Here is a 26,918-nt window from a genome sequence, read left to right on the forward strand (position 1 = left end):
GAGCAGCCAGGACCCAGGAGGGGCCGCTCTTCCCCTGAAATGAAAGGGCCGCGGTCACGAGCCTGGAGGCCGCCAGGGGGCAGCAGAGGCCTCCTCCCCCACCCCCGCGCCCGCCCAGGCCTGACCGCGCCTGCGCGACGCCCGCGGCGCCGGGGGACGGGAAGTGGGCGGGGCCGGCCGGAGCGGCTCGCGGAGCGCCGAGCGGCTGAGTGGCAGGTGAGGCCCGCGGGGACCTGGGGGAGAGGGAACCCGGGGCGCGGGACTGCGGTGCTGACGGCGCTGGGGTGAGGCTCAGGTGGGGGCTCTAGCTGTGCAGGGGTGAATTGGGGGCGCTGAGGACCAGAAGGGGCGGAACGGGGTGCTGCGGAGGCGGGGAGGCCGAGATAGAGACCCAAAAGGGTCAGGGGGCCGAGTGGGGGGCTGAAGAGCGGGAGGAGCTGCTGAGGAACCTGAGGCGGGGAATTGGGGGGGCTGAGCAGCCAAGGGTGCAGAACGGCCTGGCGGGGGTGTGGCCGAGCCAGGGCCAGGTGGGGACTGAGGGCCAAAGAAGAATGGGGTGCTGAGGGGTGAACCGCCCCCGTGTGTCCGGAGTGCGGCCCCTCCCCGCCTCGCCGCTCCCTCTGGAGTGTTTGGGCCGCGCCCACTGCCCAGACCCCTACCTCACCGGCCCCTGCACCTTTGCAGGACTGCGTGTCTGCCCAAGTGCCCGCACCCATGGCCTGCTGCCGCCCTCGGCCCTCCCCCAGGTGTATTTCAGCGGCTTTGCCGAAAGCCGGTGCCTGGGCTGCAGCAGCTTTAGCGGGACACGTGTGAGGTAGAACCGGGGACCCGCCACTGCAGCTGTGCGACCTCAGGCGAGCCCCTTGGCCCCTCTGTGCAGTAGGGAGAAACGGCACCTGGTTGTAGGGATTTTCATGCAGGGCCTGGCAGGGTGGGGCCCAGTGGATGGTGATGGACTCCTCCCCCAGCATCCCCCCAGCCAGGCACAGGTCCTGAGTGACACACGTCCTCATGGCATTCCCTGGGGCCCGGTCTTTGGGTGGAGCTGTGCTCCCACTTCGCCAGAGAGACTCTGAGGTCATCGCCAGCTCACTTCTGGCCTTTATGCTTATGTCCGGCCTGTTGTCAGGTTTCACTCTCCTCTTCCTGCAACCGAGGTGGAACTATAATAATTAATAAGGGCACCTGGAGATCCTGTTTGAGCCCAGTGACCTTAGGTGGGCTGTTCGCCACCCCTGAGCCTATTTCTCCACCGGCCACGTGGCCGAACAGCATGTGCTTTCTGCTTAGTTGTCAGAGGCAAACAAACAAAGATGCCACTTTGAAAGCAATCAACCTCCACACAGGTTCCTTCTGAGAATGCCTTTGAGATCTCGCCTGCTGCCAGCCCTGCCCTCAAAGCCTTTCTCTGCTGCCCGCTGTGTTCCCCAGAGTGTTTTCGCTTTCTCTTCGGAGGTTCCCCACCTCAGGCTGCACCTCTCAGCCCACACCACCCACCCACTGGTGGTGGAAGGAAGCCAGCCCCGCCCTCTGCCATCAGGCCTGCGGGCTGCCGTGCACAGAGGCAGTGTTAACACCTGAGGGGCCAGGGGTGGGCTTCCTGACCTCAGGGAGCTTACAATCTAGTGAGAAGGTCAAGCATGTGAATGTGGTGGTTGCTCAACAAAACTGTGCCCTTAAAAATGGGTAGAATGGTCAATTGTATGTTGTGTATGTTTTAGCACAACATTTATATATGTATATATACAAGTTATATATATTTATGTACATATACACGTGTGTGTGTGTGTGTATAATCTATATGAAAAGATCTGGATGCATTTACAAACTCCAGTAGTTTTTCAGAAGTAAAGAAAGAAGATTCTCCTTTTGTAGAAAAATTTTAAACAGTGAATACAGTAGTTTTGTAACAGTGATTCGGTTCCCCTTTCTGAGGATTGCGATCTTTTTTTTTTCCACGAGGTTTCTGAAGTCAAACAGGACTCAACAAGTATTTTGTCCAGACCTAGAAAAATGCAATTGTACAAATAAGCGTTAGTTGAGCTTATGGGTTAAAACTAGTGAACTAGAGGAAAGTCGGTATTTTAAACGGGGGGAAAACGGACTTTTTACAAGCCAGGTGCCAGCAAACGTGTTCTAGAGCCACAGAAGACAGAAGGCTGGGCCTCAATGGTGTTGTGGGGCTTGGGTTAGAGAGGTCTCGAGGCAAAATGGAATGCCACCCTCCAGCAAGGCCCAGGAGCACGGAGGTGACGGCGGTGCCAGCGCAAGGGGCACAGAAATGAAAAAACGGGGCCATGAGAGAGGCTGAATCGGGGCTGCTGGCCGATGCAGGATGGGTGGGGTTCCCGTTGCACTCAGGGGCCAGTAGTCATGAACCCCATCGAGGGACATTGGGCAAGTTAGTTGGCCCTTACGCTGCAGCCCCCACCTGTATAAATAAAGCAGGGACAGCAGGGTGTTGGGAGGTGAAAGAGGTGATCCAGGAAGAGTACTCAAAGCAGTGATGGCACCTGTGGGCCCCTGGCAGATGTTAGCTGGCAGCTCTGTCATTCGGTCACTCTGGCTGCCCGTGCAGAGGGGCGTCATTCCAGGAGCCCGGTGTAGCCAGACTGTTTGAGGCAGGTGGCTTTGGGGGCCGGAGGCTCAGTATCCTCCCAGACTCACCCCAGGTCTTTGGTGACTTGCACACACCCATGCCCAAGTCCCTCCCGTTGGAACATCCCTGCACCAGCCTCAGCGCCGCCTCATCCTGTGCTGCCTGGGCCTGGGCCTGGGCCTGGATGGTTCCGGAGACTGTCTCCTCAGTTGGTCCCGTGAGAGCTCAGGGCCACAGCATTGTCCCCAGGGCCACTCTGGGTCCCCCTTTGCGTTAGGAATTCCTTGACACCCAGCCCCTCACTCCTCCCTCCCCTCTTCATCCTTTATCTCTAGGCCCCAGGCTCCCAAGGGCTGGGATTGTTTTGCTCATATCCATGTGACTCCAGCACCACGTCGGGAGTTTGTTGAAAAAAGGAAGGGCAGGGAAGGAAATTACTCGTATGTCATAAACCAGCGGGGCCCCAGAGAACGGAAACCATGTCCTGGTTCCTCTCCTTGCGTCTCACCTCCTCTCGGTGATGCAGAAACAGCAGGCAGGGCGGCTCGGGGCCACCCACCTGCGTGGCGGAGGAGCGGAGCTGGTGCAGGCCTTGAGAGTAAGCCAGCCTGCACCCCAGGCTGCAGGCCAACCCTGTCACCTCTGCTGCCTCGCCCTCTGGACCCCCCAAGGCACACGGGTCCCACTCAGGCTGCCGTCCAGGCCCACACTGGACCCTGGAAGTGGGGCACTGGGCACAGGGCGCACGACTGCAGCCCCCTGCGTGGTGAGCAGGGCCGTGGCAGAGACCAGGTCTGCAGTGCAGAGAAGGGCCCCTGAACCCCAAGGGAAACTGGCTCTCTTGGAAGGGGAGGGCCTCCTGGCATAGAAAACAGCATCCCAAGGCTAGGAGGCTTCCGCATTACAGAATGTCCAGCAGCGCCACCACCAGCAAGTGAGGTCGAAGGCAAAGGGCCTTGAACTCTGTCCTTTATTCTGTGGGCCAGGCCAGGGCTCTCAAACTGGGGCCCTCCCGTGCCTTCTGGGGAGGTCAGTGAGGACGCTGCCTTTCTGTTTGGACCCTGAGGTTTCAGTGCCTGTGGAGTATGGGTTTCTGCTCTCAGCCTTTCCCAACCCGACCTGGGACACTCAGTGCTGCTGGGGGCAGCGTGGCATTACATCTCTCTTCTCTAAGCAACAGGAGGCTGGAACTTTCTGCCCCAGGGTGTCCAGCCTGCTGGGAAATTCTTGCTGTCATCTTGTTGTTGTCTTTGGCTTGATTCTTGTATCTGTGGCCCTGGTGGGGCCTGGCTGGCCGTCCTCCTCCCAAGCTGACCCTCACCACCCCACTTTCCTGATCCCAGACTTTCCTGATCTCCCCGTTTCACAGTCTTACCCTGGTGGTTGCAATGCAGTGGTTTCCCTTCTTTATTTTACATTCTTGAGCTTTTAACCCTTTGCCTTTGTAATCTGGGGTTGCATTGTATTCGCTTCTCCTTATGAGTAAATGGAAGGATAACAATGAACCTAAGTCTGTCCCCATGTCCTATCACTCCACTCGTGGCCCCATTTCTACATTCTTTCTTTCTTTTTTTAAATATATTTTATTGATTTTTTTTACAGAGATGAAGGGAGAGGGATAGAGAGTTAGAAACATCGATGAGAGAGAAACATCGATCAGCTGCCTCCTGCACACTCCCTACTGGGGATGTGCCCACAACCAAGGTACATGCCCTTGACCGGAATCGAACCTGGGACCTTTCAGTCCGCAGGCCGAAGCTCTATCCACTGAGCCAAACTGGTTAGGGCTCTACATTATTTCTGTGTGTCTGCTTTTAAAAATTAACTTTTGCCCAGGCTGGTGTGAGTGTCGCCCCGTGCGCTGAAAGGTAGCAGGTTCAATTCCCGGTCAGGGCACATACCAGGTGTGGGTTCAATCCCTGGTTGGGCGTGTGCAGGAGGCAACCAATCGATGTTTCTCTCTCACATCAATGTCTCCCTTTCTCTCTCTCAAAATTAATACATTAAAAAAAAAGAAATACTATTTTTCTGGGGGATAAATTTGTGGAATTCATTCTCAAAGAAAGTCTCCCAGCCTGGATGCTATGGAGAGGAAGAGAGCAAGGGACAAGAGTGAGGAGCCTGTCAGCAGGTGGCGATGGGAGGTGACTACCCAGGTGTGTGTGTTATGACGGGAGGGGCAGAGGCTAACCCTGAGGGGCAGTGAAGGGAAGACCTGTGGGATTGTTTGGTTCTGGAGGGCTGTGAGTAGGAGGTGGGAGTTCAGTGCACCCTTGGGGCCATGGGTTGTCTGACAGACAGGGCCTTTGCTGGCATACAAACTGAGCCAGACAGGCTGGGGAGGGAGGGGCCGGGTTTGAGGTGGAGAGGGTGGTTCTCAGCTGGGGGAGAGGAACTGGAGTCCCTCATTGGGGTGAAAGATGGGGGTGAGTGACACCTTCCAGATGTGAGAAGTGGGGTGAGGGAAGGGAGGCATGATGAGCTTGGGCTCCAGAATCCCCCCATGACGCCATCTGTTCTCGGGCAAAGGACTGCCCCTCCCCAAGCTTCAGGGTTCCCATCTGTGAAATGGGGGCTCGTCCTGGCTCCCAGGAGTGTGTCAGGTAATGCACTGGGGCTGGCAGCTAGTAAGCCCTCTGCCTTCCAAGGGTTGCTGGGAGGAAGAGCCCTGGAGGCTGGCGCTATGCCCGGGACAGTCGGGTCGGTGGCCTGTGCCTGCCTTCCAGCCGGGCCTCACGAGGCCTGGACTCCTCCCGATGGAGAGAACTTATTAGGCTTGACCACATCCCAAACTCCCCTGATCGTCCTGGGTTAACCCTCTCTTCCCTCCTGCCACGCCCTTGGGCACCCCACAGCCTGGTGCCTTCTGCAATAGCCCAGGGCCAGCTCTCTCCTGCATGTGGGCTCTGCCACCATCCTGTCCAGGCCCTTTTCTTCCTTCCCCAACAGGTGACCCTTCACCCACCCCTCTGGGTACCACCTTTAGGCTCACAGACCTGCTGCCATCACTTCCTCACCTCCTGGATGCCCAGGTCCTGGGTCAAGTTGAACCCCCTCACCTGCCTCATTCACCTGCCTCGGTGGCCTGGCCCTAGTTCCCTCTCCTGCCCACCACTGGCCATGCTGCCCATCTCTGCCAGTAACGCAGCTTCCTTAGGACACCCATGCAGTTGCTGCTCCTGGTTCCCTCTCCTGAAGCCGCTTCCCCATCCCTCTCAGATCAGACCAGCCAGGGTTGTGCCTCCCACTTACTTGGGCCCCCTGAGCTGTGTGTGAAACTGGGTGGCCCTGCCCTTCTGCCCTGAGCTCCGGGCTTGGTGTGACACCTGCTGTATGATGCTTGGAGGTGCCGGAGACCTGGCAGTCAGCACTGCAGGGCCCGAAGACCCCACAGCAGGGCACCAAATGCTTCCTGTTTTTGCTCACCCTCCTGTCTCTCCCTAGAGTGAAGCCTGCCTGGAATCCTGGCAGCAGGCCCCCCGGGATGATCTGGGCATGGCCTCTGGAGCCCCAGAGCAGAGCAGCCAGATGGCAGAGGAGACCCCCAGCTTCCTGGACGAGTTTCTCCGCGACTTCCCAGCCCCACTGAGCGCGGAGAGCCCTTTGCCATGGAAGATCCCAGGGACGGTGCTGAGCCAGGAGGAGGTGGAGGGCGAGCTGGCCGAGTTGGCAGTGGGCTTCCTGAGCAGCAGGTAGGCCGTGCACCCACCGGGAGGGGACAGCACAGGACAGGAGGAAGGGGCATGGCACGTGCCACAGGCCAGCCTTGAACCTGGCATTTACCCCCCACATCCTTCCCTGTGCAAATCATGTTCCCTGTGTGAATCCCCGTGACAACGCTGTGTTGTTTCCAAGGGCAGCCATGTCAGAGCACCACAGGCTCCGTGGCTCAGAGCAACACAGATGTATTGTCTCAGCTCTGGAGGCTGGAGTGAGAGATCAGTGTGTCAGCAGGGAATGTTCTCAGACAAAGGCTGTCTGGCAGGATCTGCTCCAGACCCTTCTCTTGGCTCCTGGTGTCATCCAGTCCTTCGTGTGCCTTGGCCTGGAGACACACCACTCCAGTCTGGCTCTCGTTGTCACATGGCATCTTCCCGTGTGTCTGTCTTCACGTGGCGTCTCTCCCTGTCTTTCTGTGCATCCCCTTCTTGTAAGGATGCCAGTCCTACTGGATGTGGGGCCCACCCTGCTCCAGTCTGACCTGCAAAGACCCTAATTCCAAATAAGGTCACATTGTGAACCACTGCAGGTTGGGACTTCAGCTTATCATTTTGGAGGGCACGATTCAATTCGTGACAGGTGCTAAGCAGCAGGCCCTATTTCTGTCCCGTTTTACAGATGGGGAGACAGAGGCCAGACAGGCTAGGAGACTGGCCAGGGCCTCCATGTTGAGGCAGGGCCTGGCCATGTGCCCAGCATGCAGGCCACGCTGCCCCGCCGAGCAGTGTGGTGGTGCTTCCCCCGTTTCACAGACGAGGAAGCGGAGCCACAGAAAGGGAGCACAACCAGGTTAGCAGATCTCGGGGGTTATAGGGGGAGGCTCATGGCCTGTGACCCTCATCCTTCTTTGAGGGACCACACCTAGAGTCCCTAGTGACTGCATCACTCCTAAAATCAGGACCCGGCCCTGGCCTCCATGTGCTTCCTGTGTGACAGGTCAGCTCCATTCCCACGCGCCCTCCCGGTCCCCCAGCAGAACCACCCGCTCTGCTGTATGGGAGCCTGGGTCGCTGAGCACAAAGGCCCCTGTTGTGGGCCGGCTTCCAGGCCACATCCATCCCAGCATCCCCCACAGTCCCACAGAGCTTAGGAGAAAATGCCCAGGGACGGTGTCCCTTGGGATGGCGTGTGTAGAGGGGGTTGCCAGTTGTTTGGCTTCAGGGGTGGTGCCGGCCTCTGAGAATCCACCTCAGAGCACCTTAAAGTGTAATATTTTATTTATTATTTTTTCTTTAAATGTATCAAACTTTTTAAAAAATATATTTTTATTGATTTCAGAGAGGAAGGGAAAGGGAGAGAGAGTGATGAAGAGAATCATTGATTGTCTGCCTCCTGCACGCCCCCCTCTTGGGGATGGAACCCACAGCCCGGGCATGTGCCCTGGACCGGAATCGAACCCGGGACCCTTTGATGCTCTATCCACTGAGCCAAACCAGCCAGGGCAAAGTGTAATATTTTAAAGTCTGATATTTTTCAGCCATCTTAGTGGATTTATATTCTGGGATCAGGATTTATAGTTATAGTTGTCTTTTTCTAGTTGTTCTTTCCTATGTAGATGCAGATGCTGACATGTTGTCTACACTGCGTGTGACTGTCAGGAGCATCCCACCGGGGCTCCCGTTCCTGGAGCTCGAGCGTGCGGGCTCGTGGGTGAAAGGGGCCCCGAGCATATTGGTCCATGGAGTTTGTTCAGATTGTCAGTGGTCTCTTTTGCGACACTGACTGGAAGTCAGATCCCTGAGTTCAAGGGTGTGACAATATCTATCCTGTCTTTCCCCTGTTGTTAGCAGTTCCATGTTACATCTCAGGTCCCCAAGCAGTGTGTACCTTACACTGTATTATTTATGTGCCTTTTCATCTCTGCTGCTAAACTAGAAACTCTAGCCCTGACCGGTGTGGCTCAGTGGATAGAGCGTCAGCCTGCGGACTGAAAGGTCCCAGGTTCGATTCCAGTCAAGGGCATGTACCTTGGTTGCGAGCACATACCCAGTGGGGGGTATGCAGGAGGCAGCTGGTCGATGTTTCTCTCTCATCGATGTTTCTGACTCTCTGTCCCTCTCCCTTCCTCTCTCTGTTAAAAAAAAAACACCAAAATATATTTTTTAAAAAAATAAAAATAAACTAGAAACTCCTTGAAAATCCCGAGGTGGGCGGGACTAAAGCGATTGTCGGGTCCCTGGGCCTTGCACCCACACCTGTCCCTTCACTGCATCTTGTGGCCACTTGAGCAGCCCCGGACTGACGGACTGACGTGGGGCCTGAGTGCCTTGAGAGTGTGGTGGGCGGGAACCCCTGGATGAGGCGGGAGGGGCATCCAGGAAGCAAGCCTGTGGCCCGAAGCCAGGCATTGTCTGGGTCCCCACGGCCGGAAGGAAGCTCGGTGGCCTCCGCAGTGGGACTTCAGAGGGCCTGCAGGAAGACACAGCTCGACCTACCCGGGGAGCAGCCGCCCCTTCTCCCTGCTGTGAAAAAGGAAAACCCAGTGGTGGGCAGGAAATCCCCAAATAGCAGGGGAAGTCATTTCTCATGTCTTGACTGGTTGTTTTTCAAAGGCAGTGCCAGAGGCTTCTCCCCCTGAGCCACCCTCTCATTCATCCCAGCAGATTCCCAAGGGCATCTGTAGACACCACAGGTGCCTAGGCCCAAAGGGACATGGCCCGTCCGCCAGGCTGTGGGCGGTCCTTGCCCTCCGGGTGAAGCCCAGTGTTGTCAGCCCAGCAGAGAACCACAGGCCGCCCACCCTGGACCGGGGTCCCCAGTCCTCAGGGAAAGGCACGGGGGCGTGAACACACGTCCTCCAGCCTGTAAGGGGCCCCCACTGGTGAGGAGGCCGATTCTGGGGTCAGGATATATTCTTTACTTTGTTTCGTTAATCCTCACCCGAGGGTGTTTTGGTTTTTTTTTTCCCCATTGATTTTTAGAGAGAGTGGAAGGGTGGGGGAGAGAGAGAGAGGAAGAGAGACACTGATATGAGAGAGAAACATCGATTGGCTGCCTCCCGCATGTGCCCCAAATGGGGCCAGGGGATCGAACCTGCAACCAAGGTACGTGCCCTTGACTGGAATCGAACCCATGACCCTTCAGTCCTTGGGCCGATGCTCTAAACACTGAGCAACCGGCTAGGGCAAGATATATTCTTAAGGCTGTGGGGTACCAGGGGTAGCAACCCCTGTGCCTGGGGGAGCCAGGAACATGGTGTGGGAGCTGGCCCCAAGGCTGGAGGCTGGGCAGGCAGGCAAGCGAGGCATGGGAAAGTGTCTTGTGGCAGAATTTAGTCCTTCCCGACTGGCCTCAGTCTCTTCATCCCCACGACTTCCTAAGAGCTGCCACTTACTCGTCCCTCTTCCTGAGCTCAAAGTCCCATCTCCTCCCTCCGTTTGCTTTCCCACTCCTGCCCACGCCAACCCCACAGTTCTGTTCTGGGTGGCCTGGCTGGGATCTTCGAAGCACTCAACAAGTCTTGCTTTCCAGAACTGTTCCTCCACGGCCCTGGGCAGCCACCTCTCCAGCTATCCCGGCCCTCCAGCTGCTGTCTGCCCAGGCGAGCTCCTTCACGCTCGAGCCCTCACCCCCATTCATTTAGAGGCCCCATCTCCAGTTCAGACCTCAGCCAAACCTGAGACTCACTGTGGACAAGGAACCTGTCCAGACCCCTGTTCAGTGCCTGCTCTGTCCCCTCCTGTCCACCGCCAGGTGCTGTTCCGCTAGGGCCTTGGCCTCCTTGCAGCATTTACCCTTCAGTCCACCCTGAAGGGGGAGGCCAGGGAGAAGCCTATCCCATCATGTCACGTCCCTCTTCCAAGCCCACCAAGGTCATGGCTCCCCATTTTCTGACACCTGCCTCCCTACCCCCAGCCTCCCCTTGTACCAGCTGCTCTGATGGACCAGGGACCCCGTGGGCCATGCACAGCCCAGCCTTCTAAGCACAGCCCAAGGGTCCCACACTCCCTTTGTTTGTTGTTTTCTGGGGTGGCCGTGATGAAGGACCACGGGCTTGGCGCCTTAACCAACAGTAATGTATTGTCTCAGTTCTGGAGGCTGGAAGTCCAAGATCAAGGTGCAGGCAAGGCTGGTTCCTTCTGGTGGTTGTTGGCCGCCCTTGGCTTGTAGGTTCATCACTCCAGTCCCTGCCTTCATCCTCACACCATTCTGTGTGTGTGTGTGTGTGTGTGTGTGTGTGTGTGTGTGTCTGTGTCCGAATTTCCCCTTTCGATAAGGACACCAATGTTATTGGATTAGGGGCCCATCCTACTCCAGGGTGACCTCATCTTAACTAATTATATCTGCAACCAGCTTATTTCCAAACAAGATCACATTCTGAGGCACTGGGGATTAGAACTCAATATGTGTATTTTGAAGGCCACAGTTCAATCCATAAGCTCCCCACCTCCCAGAGGTCCCCAGCTGGTCTTGGTGACCAGGCACCTGTCATCAGGCTGAACGTTGGACAGTTTGTCTGGCCTGGCCGTGGAGGCCAGTGGACACCGCCCCCAAGTCTGTGACACCCCCGCCCCACCGGCCCCAGCCCACGTCGGGAGCGGCACTGGCCCCAGGAAATGGCGTCGTGTGGACGTCGGCTCCCCAAGGACAAGAGATTGACCTGCTCGTGGGGCCCCAGGTTGGGGTGCAAGTAGTCATGGCTACCTCCTGAGGGGCGTCCCTGGGTGGAAGGGGCCTGAGGGGTCCCTCTGACGTTGGCTTCTGCCGAGGCGCCAGCCCAGCTCACTTCCTTCCCGTCCCAGGAACGCTCCGCCACCGCTGGCTGCATCTCTGGCCCATGAAGCCGTTTCCCAGCTGCTGCAGACGGACCTTTCCGAGTTCACGAAGCTGCCCAGGCAGGAGGAGGAGGACAGCGAGGAAGTGGAGGAGGAAAAGGCCCCTGTGACCCGTGAGTTCTCCTCTTTATTGGGACCCCAGGCTTAGCAGGCAACTGGCTTGCCAGCCAGACAGGGACAGGCTGCCGGCGAGCACCAGAGAGGGAGAAGGCAGGGCTCACCTGGCCTCCAGGCCTTTGCCGTTTGCTGGTGGGAAGGCGGCGTGGCAGCACGTGGCTGTGTGCGTGTGCTCAGGACGGGGCAGGGGCACCAGGATGCAGAGAGCACTCCCAGCCTGACGGCAGCACGGGAGCTCAGCAGCCATCGCTGGGCTTCCGAACAGCCGGGGTGAGCGATGTGTGTGTGGCCATGTTACAGGGGAGGACACCAAGGTCCCGCTTCTCGGTCACGCTTCTGTTCTGCCTCACCAACGTCAGTCACCCTGCGGTGACGTGGGAGTGGTTCCCAGAGGCAGCCTTGATGTCCAGCGGAGAGGAAATGCCAGAGCTTGGCCCCTGGCCTGGGCCGCCTCGGCCCCGTCAGGTGGAGATGCAGGGGGTTCCCGTGAGAGCTTGGGGAGGCAGCCTACTCCTGGACAGTGGTCAGCGGGGCGGCCCAAGCCCTGCAGTAAGAGGGACCCGAAGCAGAGAGTGAGCCTTCCCCTGAAGAGGCGGGGCTCTTCCTTTGCATGTCTTCCTTTCATTGTCCTAGTCATTCCTTTCTATCACATTTCACCAAAGTACCCGTTCGGGTCAGACCAGAACTACAGCAGGCAAGGGTTGGCCGGCCATGGCCTGTGGCGGGCTGTGCGGTGGGCCAGGCTGGGGGCCAGCTCTCGGTGGCTCCACGCTTAGTGGTGAAAGGGGCAGCTCCGGCCGCAGGCAGAGCCGGAGGCCAGTCGGGATGCAGAAGACAGAGTGGGTTCTGGGCCCGGCCTGGCCGTCAGCGCAGTGGGAGCCTCCGCAGACTCTTCTTCCTTCGCCATTTCCTACCTGACTGTGTTATTTTATTAGTTTTTAGTTGAGATATAATTGACATATCACACTGTGTAAGCTTAAGGCGTACAGTGTGTTGATTTGGTTCATTTACGTAGTGCTTTCACCAGCACCTCCCTCACATCACTTAATTACAGGCATACCTCCGAGACACGGAGGATTCGTCTCCAGGCCACCCCTATAAAGCAAGTCATAATCTTTTTCTGGGGTTAGGGGGTGATCTTGCCTTCGGTTTATAAAAAAATGCAACATTTGTCAAGCACACAATAAAGCGAAGCATAACAAAACAAGGTATGCCTGTATCATCCGACCTTCTCAGCATGAGTGGGAGCACTGAGGGCAGAGCCAGGGACAGGCCAGGAAAAGAGAGGAAAACAGACAGCCTGTCCCTGCAATAGGTGCCGGGCCCTTCTGTCCTGGTCCCCGGCTCTTTTCCCAGGTTCCCTGCCCCCAGCCATCCCAGCACCACCTCCTCTGGTCCCCACCAGAGGCAGGAGACAGGCAGCCATTGTCCTCTGCAGAGCCTGCAGGCCCCGCCTTGCCCGAGTTCCGGCAGGAAGTCAGCGCCACCTGTTGGCGGGGAAGGAGCAGTACAGTGGCTGACAATGGCAGAGACCTCCACGTGGGGGCTCCTGCTCCCATGCAGGCCTGGTGTCCCTGCCTGAATCCGCCGTCCCTGTCATGGGAGTGGGACTTACAGTCTATCTGTGGGTGTTAGGAGAGTCATCACCCAAGGGCAGAGATGTGACTGAGACCTCTGTGCGACAGGGAGACCTCTCACCCCAGGGAGCAGTGCCTGTGGGTGCCAGGAAAGCAGGCAGTCCTGTGAGCAGCGTAAGAGTGTGTGGGCCAGGTGAGCCTCCCCACAGCTTATCATTCTTATTGGTAATTGCCCTTTGCTGGAGCCAAGATTCAAGTTTCAACACGTTGACGAAAACACTAGTGTGACCTAAGGCAAGAGAGTAAACGGTGCTGTGTCTCCCTGGGTGTTTCAGACCTGATACAGCCCAGTTCTTGACAGATGCTGAATGGCCACCAAGTTCTGGGTGTGGTGGCAGTGGCCAATTCTAGGCACCCCCAATGTGTGGATTTCCTGGGACATATCTTCCCCTGGCCTCAGCCCTTCTTCTTTCCTTCTGTAGCCACTGCCTTTAGGCACGAGCTTATCTTCTCCAGCTCCCCAAATCCTTCGAGTGTGGCCTGTGACACTCCTGAGTCTGCCCTGTTTCCAGTGACTTGCCCTGGGGCCACCCTCTTAGGTGTGCCTGCCACCAGCCCCTGGGCCAGCAGGAGTCTCAGGAGGGATTTGTATAGCAGAATGAACTGGGTCTCTGAAGTGAAGCACCTGAGGTTTCCTTTGGACCTGCTCCTTGTTCGTTTTTTCCTTAGAGCCAGGCTTAGGTAGGATTTGGATTTTTGTTTTAAAATCTATATTGTAGCCCTGACTAGTTTGGCTCAGTGGATAGAGCGTCGGCCTGAGAACTGAAGGGTCCCAGGTTCGATTCCAGTCAAGGGCATGTACCTTGGTTGCGGGCACATACCCAGTAGGGAGTGTGCAAGAGGCAGCTGATCGATGTTTCTCTCTCATTAATGTTTCTAACTCTCTATCCCTCTCCCTTCCTCTGTAAAAAAAATCAATAAAATACATTAAAAAAAAAATCTATATTGTAGGTGCTGTTACCTGTTGCTGCATAACATTGCTCCAAAATTAGTGACTTTAAACAATAGACATTTATTATCCCACTAGAGGCCCGGTGCACGAAATTCGTGCACTGTGTGTGTGTGTGTGTGTGTGTGTGTGCGCGCGCGCGCGTGTCCCTCAGCCCAGCCTGCACCCTCTCCTATCTGGGACCCCTTGGGGGATGTCCAACTGCCAGTTTAGGCCTGATCCCTCTCACAGTCTGGGATTGCTGGCTCCCAATTGCTCGCCTGCCTGCCAGCCTGATCACCCCCTAACCACTCCCTTGTCAGCCTGATCGACGCCTAACTGCTCCCCTGCCGGCCCAATTGCCCCCAACTGCCCTCCCCTGCCAGCCTGGTTGCCCCTAACTGCCCTCCCTTGCAGGCCTGGTCGCCCACAACTACCCTCCCCTGCTGGCCATCTTGTGGTGGCCATCTTTGACCACATGGGGGCGGCCATCTTGTGTGATGGCATGAGGGTCAATTTGCATATTACCTCTTTATTATACAGGATAGTTTCTGTGGGTCTGGAATTTGGGAACAACTGAGCGGGTGGTTCTTGCCCAGGGTCTCTCATGAGGTCGGACGAAGGCCAGTGCAGGCAGAGGCTCTGCTTCCAAGATGGTTCAGTCGCACGGCTGTTGGCAGGAAGTCTCAGTTCCGTGCGATGTGGACTCGCCACAGGGCTGCTTGAGCATCCTCGTGACATGGCAGCTGGCTTCCCTCCGAGCCAGTGATTCACAAGGGAGACAGAGAGGAAGAGAGAGTGACAGTGAGAAAGACAGGGCACACAGGGTGGAAGCTGCTGTGCCTCTTAGGACCTGGGGTCTGAGGCCACTCATGCTCACTTTGGTTTTACCATCTTCATCGGAAGCAGGTCACTCAGTTACACACTGAAGGGGAGGGAATTGAGCTCCCCCACTCTTGAAGGAAGTAGTATTGAGGCATTTATAGATGGATTTTAAAGCCATCACCTGGGACTAACACCTGTAACGATAAATTGGGAAAGCACTAGAAAGGTGTACTTAAGAAAAAACATCACCCATAAACCACCCCCGTAGTCAGCCTCTGCTGGCATTGTGGCTGTGTGCCTTCCCTGCCTTTTATTTCTGGGCTCAGGTGGTAGAAGGCTTTTCCACATACTCACGATATGGAATTTTCTATCTTTTTTCCACAACATTTTCCTTAATATCAGTGTTTTTTTTCTGAGTATCAGGACGTAAGCATTTTACGGGCTTACAAACTCTGTAAAAGTCCATTTTTGTTTTCCCCTTTAGTTTTTTTTTTTTTTAATTAAACTTTATTTGAGAGAACCATAGCCTCACATGCAGTTGTAAGAAATAACACATCGGGATCCCAGGCATCCTTTACCCAGTTCCTCCCAATGGTAACGTCTTTACAAAACTCCTGAAATATCATGGCCAGGATCCTGACATAGTCAAGATCCTGGACAGTTTCATCCCACAAGACTCCCTCAAGTTCCCATGTATGCCACCCTAACACCACCACCCCCCCACACACACACACACACACACACAACCCCTGGCAACCACTAATCATCTCTATTCCTATAATTTTGTCATTTCAAGAATGCATATAAATGGAATCACACGGTATGTAACTTTTGAGGATTGGCTCTTTTCATTCAGCATAATTCCCTGGAGATTCACCCAGGTTTCTGAGTGTGTCAGTCGCCCCTCCCTCCTCCTGCCGAGTGGTCTTCCATGGCATGAGGTACCCAAGTTTGTTCAGCTGTCCACGCCCGGAAGGACACCTGCGCCTAATCGGTTTTCACCTAGCACATGTAAAGCTGTATGAGCAGTGAGCAGTCAGGCACAAGTTGTGTGTGAACATCGTCTTAATTTCTCTGGGATAAATGCCCAGGGGTGCAGTTGCTGGGTCAATGGCAAATTACATGTTAATTTGCAAAAATCATTTTTAATAGCAGCTTAATTCACCAAGAGAACAGACCATAATTTACTCCGTCATGAATGTATATTGTTTCTAATTAGTGCAAAATTATAAGCGATTCTGTACTCTGTCCTTAAATCACCTGCATTTCTGGCTATTTCTTTGGGTGGGGGTGCTCCATGAGTGGACGTGTTCCACCCCGGGGCCAACCCAGACACTTCTCGCTGCTGATGACACAGGTTATCACACACTGTTTATCAGGCCGTGTGCCCCGGGGTGATGGGCTGGACGGGCCTGTGCAGGCCTGTGACGGGGCTGTCTGGAGAGCTGCAGAGACCACAGGAAGGGGGGCAGGGAGAGCGAGCAGAGCGCTGGCTGGCCTGCGTTGGTGCTTCCTAACCACCCTCCATCTTACCCATTAGTGCTGGATGCCAAGGGCCTGGCGCTGAGCTTCTTCAACCGGCTCTGGGAAGTATGCAGCCAGTGGCAGAAGCAGGTGCCCCTGACTGCCCGGGCTCCGCAGCGGCAGTGGCTGGTCTCCATTCATGCCATACGGAACACTCGCCGCAGGATGGAGGACCGGCATGTGTGCCTTCCTGCCTTCAACCAGCTCTTCGGCCTGTCCGTGAGTGCTCCACCGCCAGGGCTCCACCTCCCGGGCCCAGGGCGGCTCATGAGGCCAGTGGGAAACCACTCCGGGTGCCGAGCAGACCTTCCCACCAGGGCCGAGGCAGGAATGATGCCTACAGCTTCCGTCTGCAGGCCGAGGTGCTGGACATCTCTCAAAGCTCTTCCAGTCAGCGCCTGACCCTTCTAGCCAGCGCCTGACCCCTCCAGTCAGCGCCTGACCCCTCCAGTCAGCACCTGACCCTTCCAGTCAGCGCCTGACCCCTCCAGTCAGCGCCTGACCCCTCCAGTCAGCGCCTGACCCTTCTAGCCAGCGCCTGACCCCTCCAGTCAGCACCTGACCCCTCCAGTCAGCGCCTGACCCTTCTAGCCAGCGCCTGATGAGAGCCTTTGGCTGGGTCACAGCCTCGGCCGGGCATGAGGTCACCAGGGCGGTAACTCCCACTGCGTTCCCATCAGGACCCCGTGGATCGCGCCTACTTTGCAGTGTTTGACGGTCACGGGGGAGTGGATGCCGCGAGGTACGCCGCTGTGCACGTACACGCCAATGCTGCTCGCCAGCCGGAGCTGCCCACCCACCCCGAGGGAGCCCTCAGAGAAGCTTTCCGGCGCACCGATGAGATGTTCCTCTGGAAAGCCAAGCGAGAGGTGAGGACAGGCGGGCCAGTCCTGTGCAGTGGGGGGCTAGTAGCCAGCCATTAGCATCGGAGAGGCCCAGCCCTGCGGAGGGATAGGAATTTAGCGGTGCTGGAAGGTTCTCACTAAATGCTGCTGGCAGTCGCGTCATTGTGTTCTTACAGCCAACGGGGCGTGTTTTCATTTGAACAGAAGCCACATAAAGCTTGCCGCTTGCCGCTGGTGCAGCCTGGCCCTGCTGCCGTGTGGACCTGCCCCACTGCAGCGGGTGTGCAGGCGCAGGATCCTGTTTTCTTTTATTTATTATTATATTTTTATAATCCTCACCTGAGGATATTTTTTCCAAAGAATTTTTAGAGAGAGTGAAAGGAAGGGGGAGAGGCAGAGAGAGAGAAACATCAACGTGAGAGAGACACTTTGATTGGTTGCCTCCCACACACGCCCCAAGCAACCGGGACCAGGGATTGAACCTTCAGCTGAGGTACTTGCCCTTGACCGGAATCTAACCTGCGACCCTTCAGTCCATGGGCCGATGCTCTAATCACTGAACCAAACCGGAGAGGGCCCAGGATTTTGTTTTAATCAAGCATGGTAAAATGACAGGACATTTGTCCTGAAAGAAGAGTTTATTACCTAGAGGAGTTCGTTACTTACAGTTCCCACGAGGATGCACCGTGCCACACAGTGCCACGGGGGAAGCACCACGTGGGTCAGGAAGCAGCGGGAGAGGAGAGCCTGGCTGTGGCCTCTGCAGGAAGCATGGGTGAGGCAGGGCCAGCAAGTCACAGCAAGCTTAGGACCGGAGAGTTGGAATCACCTCTACAGGCTCTGGGCTGCAGGGCAGTCCCCGGCTATCGGAGCCAGCGAAACGTTGGCCCAGCATGAGGGGCAGAGCAAGTGGCTGAAGACATGGGCTCCTGTCCCGCTGGCTTGTGCATGAAAGGGTCTCTTGGGGGAGACGTTTGGTGTCTTTAGGAATTAGCTGGCCCAGGGGTGGGGAGTGGGGCATTCTCTCCAGGATTAGCAAGGCCAATACAAATGATCATAAAATACAGAAAACAAAATCATCATAAAGTATAAATCATCATAAAATACAGAAAACAATCGGCCAGCGCGGCTCAGTGGTTGAGCATTGACCTATGAACCCAGGAGGTCAGGGTTTGATTCCCTGTCAGGGCACATGCCTGGGTTGTGGGCTTGATCCCCAGTGTGGGGCGTGCAGGAGGCAGCCAATCAATGATTCTCATCATTGATGCTTCTATCTCTCCCTCTCCCTTCCTCTCTAAATCAATAAAAATATAGTTAAGAAAAATACAGAAAACAGAACGCATGGTTAATATGCAGCCACACTTCCCCTTGCTCTCCTGGGCAGGGTCTCAGCAGGAGCTGGTGTCCCGCTGGGAGTGCTCTTTCCTCGGGAGTGAGAGCCACACAGGGATGAGGCGTCTGTTTCTGAAAGAAGAAAGAACCCGTCCTCCCCTCAACCCAACGCTGAACCTTACCTGTGTTCTCGTCAGTGGGTTCTCCCGCAGCCTGTGGGGTCGATACAAAGATATGGCCATTTTAGACCTCGGGAAACTGAGGCCCGGTGGACCTGCCCCAGTTGACACGGCTGGTGAGGAGATTTGGGGTGGGGCTGCACCATCAGCAGACGCTCTAAGCACAGAATGGAAGTCGTCACGGTGCCGTCGTGCATCGGCAGCCCTGTCCTCTCTCTGAGCACTCCTCCAACAGTTCTTCCCTCTGGACTGCGTGTGCCTCCGGGGCAGGTGCCCACCCTCACCCGCTCGGCCTTCTCCTCCCACAGCGACTGCAAAGTGGAACCACAGGCGTGTGTGCACTCATCACGGGAAAGACCCTGCACATCGCCTGGCTGGGGGACTCGCAGGTCATCCTGGTGCAGCAGGGACAGGTGGTGAAGATGATGGAGCCACATAAACCCGAGCGACAGGTGAGGGGCTCCCTCCACCCACGCCCTGGGACATCCCTGGCCCCATTGTGCTGGGCCTGTCAGGGAAGCAGATGGTCAGGGAGCCCTGGCCAGGCATTGCTGGGACAGGTTAGGAAGTAAAAGGGACCCTGCGCCCTAATCGGTTTGGCTCAGTGGATAGAGCGTCGGCCTGCGGACTGAAAGGTCCCAGGTTCGATTCCAGTCAAGGGCATGTACCTTGGTTGTGGGCACATCCCCAGTTGGGAGTGTGCAGGAGGCAGCTGATTGATGTTTCTCTCTCATCGATGTATCTAACTCTCTATCCCTCTCTCTTCCTCTCTGTAAAAAATCAATTAAAAATATTTTTTTAAAAAGGGACCTTGGGCCATCTTCCCAGGAAACCCTTGGCACTCCTCCACAGGGAGAGCTCCCCTGTCTGACTCCAGTGGCCAGGGGTCCCCTAAAGCTTGGGACATGAACAGCCAGTGTCACAGCAACACGGAGCCCAGAGCTGCAGGGGAGAGCTGAGCTATGTGCCCAGCAGGCAGCCAGGAAGTGGGGTCAATGTGCAGCGTCTTGTCATGCACGCAGACTAGGAGCGGCTCACCTGGGCTCTGGGAATGAGGGCAGGAGGAGGTGATGCTGGGCTGGAAGGAGCCAGGCTTGGGCTTCCTTAGGCAGAAGCTACGCTGCGACCCTGAGGTCACTCACCCCCCTGAGCTTCAGGGTTTTCACCTGGAAGCAACGATGACTATTCCTTACTCAGACCATATCTCACAGAAGTGTCCGTTCTGTCTCCTAAGGCGGGAGAGCGAGAGTTTGCACAACTGGGGGGGTGCCTCTAGGCCCCACATGCTGCTCTGCACTGGCTTTTTCACCTACTCGTGCGCCTGGTGGGTGCTCCACGTCAGTACATACACATGGGGTGCTCCCACCCTCTCCCAGGGCTGGTGGAGTCCCATTCATTTCCATCCCTGCTCTATGGACATGGTTTTTTTTTCAGTCTTTTGGTACTAGAAACAGGCAGCTGAGTACAGCATTTCCGTGTTCAGGGTCAGGTACATCTAAAGGGCACGTCCCTAGAAGTGCAGTAGCTCGGTCAGAGTGCACAGATTTGCAGACTGCCCCCTCAGGCGGTCTGAGAGGTGAGAGGCCTTCGTTTAGTGTGCATTTCTGTTACAAAACCAGCTTAAGCGTCTTTTCCAGACTGAGGATCATTTCCGTCACCTTTCCTGAGAACACGCCGTTCCTGTCTTTTGCCTATTTTTGTCCTGAACTGTTGCTATTTTTCTTATCGATCTGTAGGCATCTTATATACTTTAGGGAGGTTGGCTCCCTATCTGTGCAGCGATTTGCAAATTCTTTTGTCTTTCTTTATGGGCTTTTCCATATGGAAGTGTTGGTTTTATGTAATTGTGTGAAACTGTCTTTTCTTTTGTGGCTTTTAGAAAGCACTGCATAGCAGCCAGGAACGACAGCGTTCCTTAGCCTCACAGCCTGTGCTCAGCATCCTACATATGCTCTCCCCATTGTATAGAGGGAACTGAAGCCCAGAGGGGTTAAGTAACTTGCCCAAAACACACAGCCAGGAAAGGGTAGGTATTCTCTGTCACTCTGGGGCCTCCAGTGCCTGCTCTCGGATGGACCCTCCAACCCCAGGACAAGCAGCCAGGTGACATGTGGCCCAAGTTAGGTCTACATACAAACCTGTGCTTGAGGTCCCGGTTCTGCACCCACGTAAGCTCAGTGATCAGCACCTCCTCTGAGCCCGCTGGGCACTTTTTGCAGGCAGCATTTCCCAAACACTGCCTGAGCTCAGCAGAGTGGACCATGCAAAGAGCAAGGACAGATGTCCATGCCTGGGCCTGGCTCCACCCCTTCCAAGCCTCAGGCTCATCATCAAACGGCAGACACTGTTGTCACCACCTTCAGGCAATAGGCTCAGGTCTGGAAACCTCCTTCCAGGGGAATGTATCGAACCAAAGACCTTTTAGGACTCACGGCTGGACTGGGCCTCTGTCCTGTCCTCTCTGGCCTGGAGCACCGCAGTCCTTTGGGGAGCCGGACGGGGCCTGTGGGTGGAGGAGAAGGATGAGGACCCAGGGCCACAGGGCTTTCCAGGGCCTGGTTCAGGTTTCATCCAGCCCTGCCAAGTGGCCGCATGTCACACACGCTTGGTGTCCTCCCAGCAGCTTACGGAGAAGGGACGGTGTCCTGCCTGGAAAGGGAGACAGCTGAGGGGCCTGCCGTCTGACCCCGGGGCTCGCGCTCTTTCTGTTGCCTCGTGAGCATCTCCCCGGCCCTGAAGGGCTGCTCGGGGCCAGGCTGCTGGTCGGTGGCTGTGAGCGGCCCGTCTGCATTTGCACCACAACCTATTTAGCCATCCCTGCACCTGGAGGACGATGAGGTTATTTATAATCCCTCACTGTGTTACTGATGCCTCATTTGGGCATCTTTCCAGAGCTGTGGCTCCCAGCGCTGTCTTAGAAACCAGCTCAGCTCCTCCCGGCTGGCAGTGCCGGATGCCCTGCCTGCGGGAGCGCCGAGGCCCCCACTCTGGCTGTCTTCCGCAGGACGAGAAGGAGCGCATCGAAGCGCTGGGTGGCTTCGTGTCTTACATGGACTGCTGGAGAGTCAACGGGACCCTGGCCGTCTCCAGAGCCATCGGTAAGGAGGCGAGTGGCGAGAGAAAGGCTGCCCAGGGCTAGGCCTCTGGGCCCAGCCGTTGGGGACGGCAGTGTCATGTGCTGGAAAGGTGCCTGCCCTTAATAAGGCCGATTGGAAAGTGACTGTCAGACACCTTGCACAGAGAACTGCGGTTCAAGTTACATGTCATTATCTCTTTGTTAAAACACTTCCTCAGAAAAATCTAGGCCTGTTCCCCTTGGTTAGCTGGGAGATAAGTGTTAAATGTTCCATAAGTGAGATTTATCCCCCCTCCCCCCATTCATGCTGATGATTCCTTTTTCTGTCTTAAAATCTGAAGTATAAGCATCCCCACCCACCTCATTCTATTTTCTCAGCAGCCTGTCGCTGCCAGGCCTCACTCGGAGGCTCGACAGCCATGTCTCTTCTTCAGAATCTTAGGAGCCACCTCCTTCCTGCTAACCCCAGTGATGGGACATCTGTCCCTCCAGCCTCCTGAACGTCCCCCTCTTGCCAAACGTGTTGCCTTCTTTATAGCCCTTCTCCTTGTGGCTTCTGCCCTTGCGTCTCTGGACACACCAGGGCAGGGAGGCGGGGCAGGCCTCTGTGGAAGCTGAGGGGCCAGGCTCCCTTCCAAGGAGAGGGGAGCTCTGGGAAGCTGGGCATGAGGGACGACGGGGTCTAGTTCACGGTCCTTGGGCAAGTGACTGTCAGGCCAAGAGCAGAAGGAGGGCCGGCAGGAAGCTCTGAGGGGGCTGGGGTGGTGTGAGCTGTCCAAACCAGGAGGGGACGGGCGAAGGGGGGGCGGAGTTGGAGCTGCATTTTGAAGGTAAAGCCAGTAGGACCTGCTAACAGGTTAGATGTGGGGTGTGAGAATCAGAGGGAACCCTCAGATTCTGGTGCTGTTTTCCACGCTGAGGAGACTGGAAGAGCAGGTGTGGGGGGAGGAAGAGCGAGCTCAGTTGAGTGCCTGTCCGGTGTCTGACGGGAGCTGTCGGGAGCTCAGGAGGGCCAGGGCCATAGCCCAGGCGATGTCCTGGGCCACTCCCTCTGGGCCCCGCTCCCCGGAGTGAGAAAGCTGTGTGTTGGAGCTGAACTCTGGCCCTGCTGGGTTCTGGTTCTTCCCTCAGGAACACCAGAATAATCTGTTACTTCCCCTCCGTGGGAGGTTATCTTTTCACCCCGTGTCCTTGCCTGTGAGCGGGTATTGGAGGAGGGCAGGCCATAGCGGCCAGGCCTGGCGAGACGGACAGCCCGTCCTCTGACTCCAGGCACTTCTCTCCCATGCCAGGGGATATCTTCCAGAAGCCCTGTGTGTCTGGGGAGGCAGACGTGGCCTCCCGGGAGCTGACCGGCTCTGAGGACTACCTGCTGCTGGCTTGTGATGGCTTCTTTGACGTCGTCTCCCACCAGGAGGTGGCCGGCCTTGTGCAAAGCTGCCTGGCCAAGCAGCAGGGCAGCGGGCTGCATGTCGCCGAGGAGCTGGTGGCCGCAGCCAGGGAGCGGGGCTCCCGTGACAACATCACGGTCATGGTGGTCTTCCTCAGGGACCCCCGAGACCTGCTGGAGGGGTGGGCCCAGGGGGCCGGGGAATCCCAGGCTGACAGGAGAAGCCAGGACTTGCCCTCTGCCCTCTCGGAGCCAGAGAACAACACTCCATGGAGAAGCTAGGAGGTCCAGCGCCCCGGTGGTCCCCACCCTGTGACCCTTCCCCTCAGATGCCTAAGGACCCAATAGGCAGGGGTGGGCAGGCGGCACCACCCAAGCAGTGCTTTTCCCTGGGATCCCCGAGCCCTGTGCCGCTCGCATCGGTCCCTCCTGATGGCTGTGGAACTGCGTGGGGCGTGGGCATCACACCTTGCTCGTGACAGGCAGTGGGACAGAGGAAGCCTTGCCAAAGAGAAGATGACCTGGGAACTGGACTGGCTCTTGATCCCCACGAGGTGGGGGTGGAACCAGAGGCCACAGTCACTGGCTGCAGCCAGACCAAAGACACCGGCATGTGGGGGAGGCAGTGGCGCGCTGTGGGGGACCCAGAGCCGTGGGTATTTGCAAACACGTCCTGGGCGCCCAGCGTAGGGTTTTAACCTTCATTCCTCATAGGCCACAGCTGGGAGGGTTCATGTCGGCAGACGCACCTGGCTGCGCTTAGCTGGCCGAGCTCGCTTCCCAAACGGGAGAGGGTCTAGGATTGCGTCTGCAGTGGTCGCCCGCCTGCATCAAGGCAGCCGGGACACGTGTGGCCCTGGCCTCACTGGTCCCTCTCGTCCCCCGAAGGGGAAGGGGAAGCTCAGAGATGCTGCACTTGTCTTTTGTGTTATTGTTGTTTTCCAGGGAAAAGTCTAATTCAGAAGCAGTATTTCCGGTTTTCTCTCTGTTCTGTCAGTGCCAAAGTGACCTGTTGTGTCAAATAACTTAAGCAGAGCTTAGCATTTATTTTAATCCTTAGAAACTTACGTATTGGTTGTTGTTGGTTTTTTAGGGGAAACTTCTTTTGCAGTATTACTGAATTTTTTTCTTAAATCAAGATTGAAATAAAAACCATTCCAGGTAGTGTTAATAAGCCATTCAAGTGCCTTAAACAGTTTTAGGGAAGGCTAGATCTGCCGGGCCTATGATGAGTTCCAATAGGCATGTTTAAGTTTCCACAAGAAGGATTTATTTTGTTACAGAGGGTGGTTTAGGCTAGAATTCTCCCGGAAGAGTTCTTTCTGCCTCTCTGAGATGTGCCACTGACAGTCAGTAAGAGCATGGCTGTTCCGCGGGGCCCGGGCCGGACTCAGGGCCCCAGGAGCCTGATCTCCACCTTCTTTGGTTCTGCCACTTGGTATCTGGCTGGACCCTAAGCTGAGGGCCCGAGCTCCGTGAGCAGGCACGCCCTTGCTGCTGTTTGGAATGTTCCAGAATGTCTTGTGTGTTGGTAGTTGGATTGGTTTCATTCGGAAACACATTCTCGGAGGCTCTGGCAAGCCTGATGTAGCCTGTGGGTCTGTTTGGAGGCAGCAGGGATGTGGCTGGGAGTCTGTCCCACCCGCCCGACTGATGCCCCTCTTCCTGCCAATAGCTGGCAGCCTCTGCTGCCCTGACTGCCTGTGGGAGAGCTCGTCCGGTCCCGGCTGCCCTGGGAAGGTGAGGCTCAGGTGACTTCGTTTGCTCACATCAAGTGAGCGCTGCAACTGCTGTGTGGATTGAAGGTGGCAGGGCTGGGTGAGGGCTCCAGGCAGAGGTCAGGCCTGGGGGAGGCGGGTGTCCAGTGGGCATGCAGGGGTGGGCAGGGCTGCTGCAGGCAGAGGATGGCAAGTCTGGGAAGGGCAGTGAGTTGCTTAACTGAGGCTTCAACAGAAGGTTGCCAGGGGGCTGGGCCGTGGGAGGAAGCTTGGTGCCGGGTCCCCAAGGCCAGGAGTCCTGTAGAGGCATTCTGAGTCCACCCACAGCTGCAGAGCCCCAGGAAGATCTGCCTGGGGAGCCCCCTGACCCCAGTGGCATTGAGGGGAGTCCCGGGGAAGTGGCGGGGATGATGAGAGATGTTTTAGGGAGAGGCAGGCTCTGAGTTTATCCCACCCCCGCAGCAGGATGAAGACGCTGAGGCCACGTAGTCAGTGCCTTGCTCAGGGCCTCATGATAAAAAGCATCTTAAACGTGGTCACTGCAATTCAGAGAATGCTTGGCAGCCAACATGACCATGTGTTACCCCATTTAACTTGAAGGCCCGCTGCCTTCTGGGGGCCAGAAGCCTCCTCGTCGGCCCCTCCCAGCACAAGGCTGGCAGCAAGCCGGCTGTGTCCCCACCCTTCCCTACCAGCCTGGCCTCCTGAGGGCATGACCTTCATGGAGGGAGGGAGCAATGGGCTTGTTTTTCTCTTCTTTGCTCATCTTACTCCGTTGATTGCTGCCAAGAGAGGAGCTTCAGTGCGTGGAGTCTGGATTCCACCACTTGGTGGCCTGATTTGGGCCTCGATCTGAGGCTCCACCAGGACATTTCTCCAGGCTTGTCCTGGCACCTCTCCAACCCGAGCCAGGCTGCTGGAGTCCACCCCCTCACCCCCAGCAGAGGCCCTGAGCCAGGCATTGCTGTCTGGTGTGGCTGTTAGCCCAGGGAGTCCTCGTTATCCTGCTGCTCGGGGGCTGGCCTCTGCAAGCGCCTAGGCACAGAGCAGGTCTTTTCCATCTTGACTGGGCTGCACTGGGAGCCACTGGGCATCTTCAACCACCGAGCATCCTGGTCCACTTCCTCTCCAGGACACAGTCCCAAGAGGGCTCCTGGCTGAGACACTGGTCCCCTTCTCAAGCCCCAGCTTTGCCACTAGCTTATTTATTATGCAAGCTGAGCAAGTCGTTGCATTTCCCTGGGACTCAGTTTCCCCTTTGTAGGGCACAGGGTTGCACTGAGTCTGCAGCAGCTCCAGGAATTCTGGAGGTGCAGGGGGTACGTGGGTGAACCCAGCACATCCTGCGGAGATGCTGCCAGTGCCGAGGGCCCTTCCCCCACCGCCAGCAGGGAGGGGGTGAATAAGTTTTACTAGTGTCTATTCTTAAAATGAAGTGGGTTGGAAAAGAATTGAGCTACTGATGCCAGCGCCTTATAAGGAATACAAAAGCTGGAGAATTCCAGCCTTGCTTTTACAGGTAGAGCTGATCCGGAGCCAGCAGGGGTGGGAGAGGCAGGCAGCTGAGTGGGAGGGCTGGGGGAGAGGCGGCGCAGTCGGGCTCCCCAGGGCGGCTGGTCAAACTCCCAACCCGCTGAAACCCTGAGGCGGTTGCACAGCCTCCCTGGCCCAGCCTGTGCTCAGCACCCAGGGCCTGGAAATGGGTGTGTTTTAGGGAGACAGCAACAGGGTGCTCACTGAGGTACTGGGTCAGCTTTTGGCCGCCCCCTGCCTTTGGCCATAGCCCTGTCTCCTGTCCTCCCTGGCCCACACGTAGTCCCTGGCCTTGCCCCTTCCCCAGCTACCTCAGCAGTATTCCCGGGGCCAGGGGCACAGTTCTGACAGCTCCTAGGCCTGGCTCCCGTGCCAGCTACACGGAAACGAGGTGGGTTTGTGCAAAATGAGCCATTTGGTTTGATTCTGCCTGTAGCCCAAAGGGGCAGCTGCCTGGGGGCCTTTCCCAAGGCTCCACAACTTTGCCAAATTCGCTGAGCTTTGCCGTTCACGTGCTGTGCCAGCCTTGCCAAGGATTTATCTGTGCACATTTCAGTGAGGTTCTGTGGCAGGGGAGGGGGGGGGGGCGGGGGAGGTTCCAAGACAGGATGTCTGTCTGCCCTGACCTGACTGCAGGGACAAGTCCCAGGTGGGAGGCCAGAAAGGCAGCCTCCTCCCAGGGCTGTTGCGCTCAAGTGTCAATAAACCACGAGTCTGAAA

General features: G+C 56.6%; 1 protein-coding gene across 3 annotated transcripts; it reads left to right on the forward strand.

Moving 5' to 3' along the window:
* The first annotated feature begins 169 nt into the window (after window positions 1-169).
* Window positions 170-26,918, forward strand: PPM1F (protein phosphatase, Mg2+/Mn2+ dependent 1F). 3 transcript variants are annotated; one of them, XM_008142642.3, is made up of 8 exons: window positions 170-216; window positions 6,044-6,291; window positions 11,062-11,207; window positions 16,142-16,344; window positions 16,806-16,994; window positions 18,790-18,933; window positions 21,486-21,579; window positions 22,850-26,918. In XM_008142642.3, the coding sequence occupies exons 2-8, from the start codon at window positions 6,095-6,097 to the stop codon at window positions 23,227-23,229; spliced, it is 1,353 nt and encodes a 450-aa protein (XP_008140864.2). In that variant the 5' UTR covers window positions 170-216; window positions 6,044-6,094; the 3' UTR covers window positions 23,230-26,918. The 3 variants fall into 3 exon arrangements, with proteins under 3 accessions (XP_008140864.2, XP_054568664.1, XP_054568665.1); XM_054712689.1 differs by lacking the exon at window positions 170-216 and adding an exon at window positions 245-295; XM_054712690.1 differs by lacking the exon at window positions 170-216 and adding an exon at window positions 250-284.

The sequence above is a fragment of the Eptesicus fuscus genome, chromosome 23, assembly GCF_027574615.1.
Source record: "Eptesicus fuscus isolate TK198812 chromosome 23, DD_ASM_mEF_20220401, whole genome shotgun sequence".
Taxonomy (NCBI): Eukaryota; Metazoa; Chordata; class Mammalia; order Chiroptera; family Vespertilionidae; genus Eptesicus; species Eptesicus fuscus.

Bases quoted from the DNA above. Each gene is read 5' to 3' on its own strand.
- PPM1F (XM_008142642.3), top strand. From the start codon at position 6,095: ATGGCCTCTGGAGCCCCAGAGCAGAGCAGCCAGATGGCAGAGGAGACC. The intron at 18,934-21,485 runs GTGAGGGGCTCC...TGTCTTCCGCAG, and splicing joins CACATAAACCCGAGCGACAG to GACGAGAAGGAGCGCATCGA. The intron at 21,580-22,849 runs GTAAGGAGGCGA...CTCCCATGCCAG, and splicing joins GGCCGTCTCCAGAGCCATCG to GGGATATCTTCCAGAAGCCC.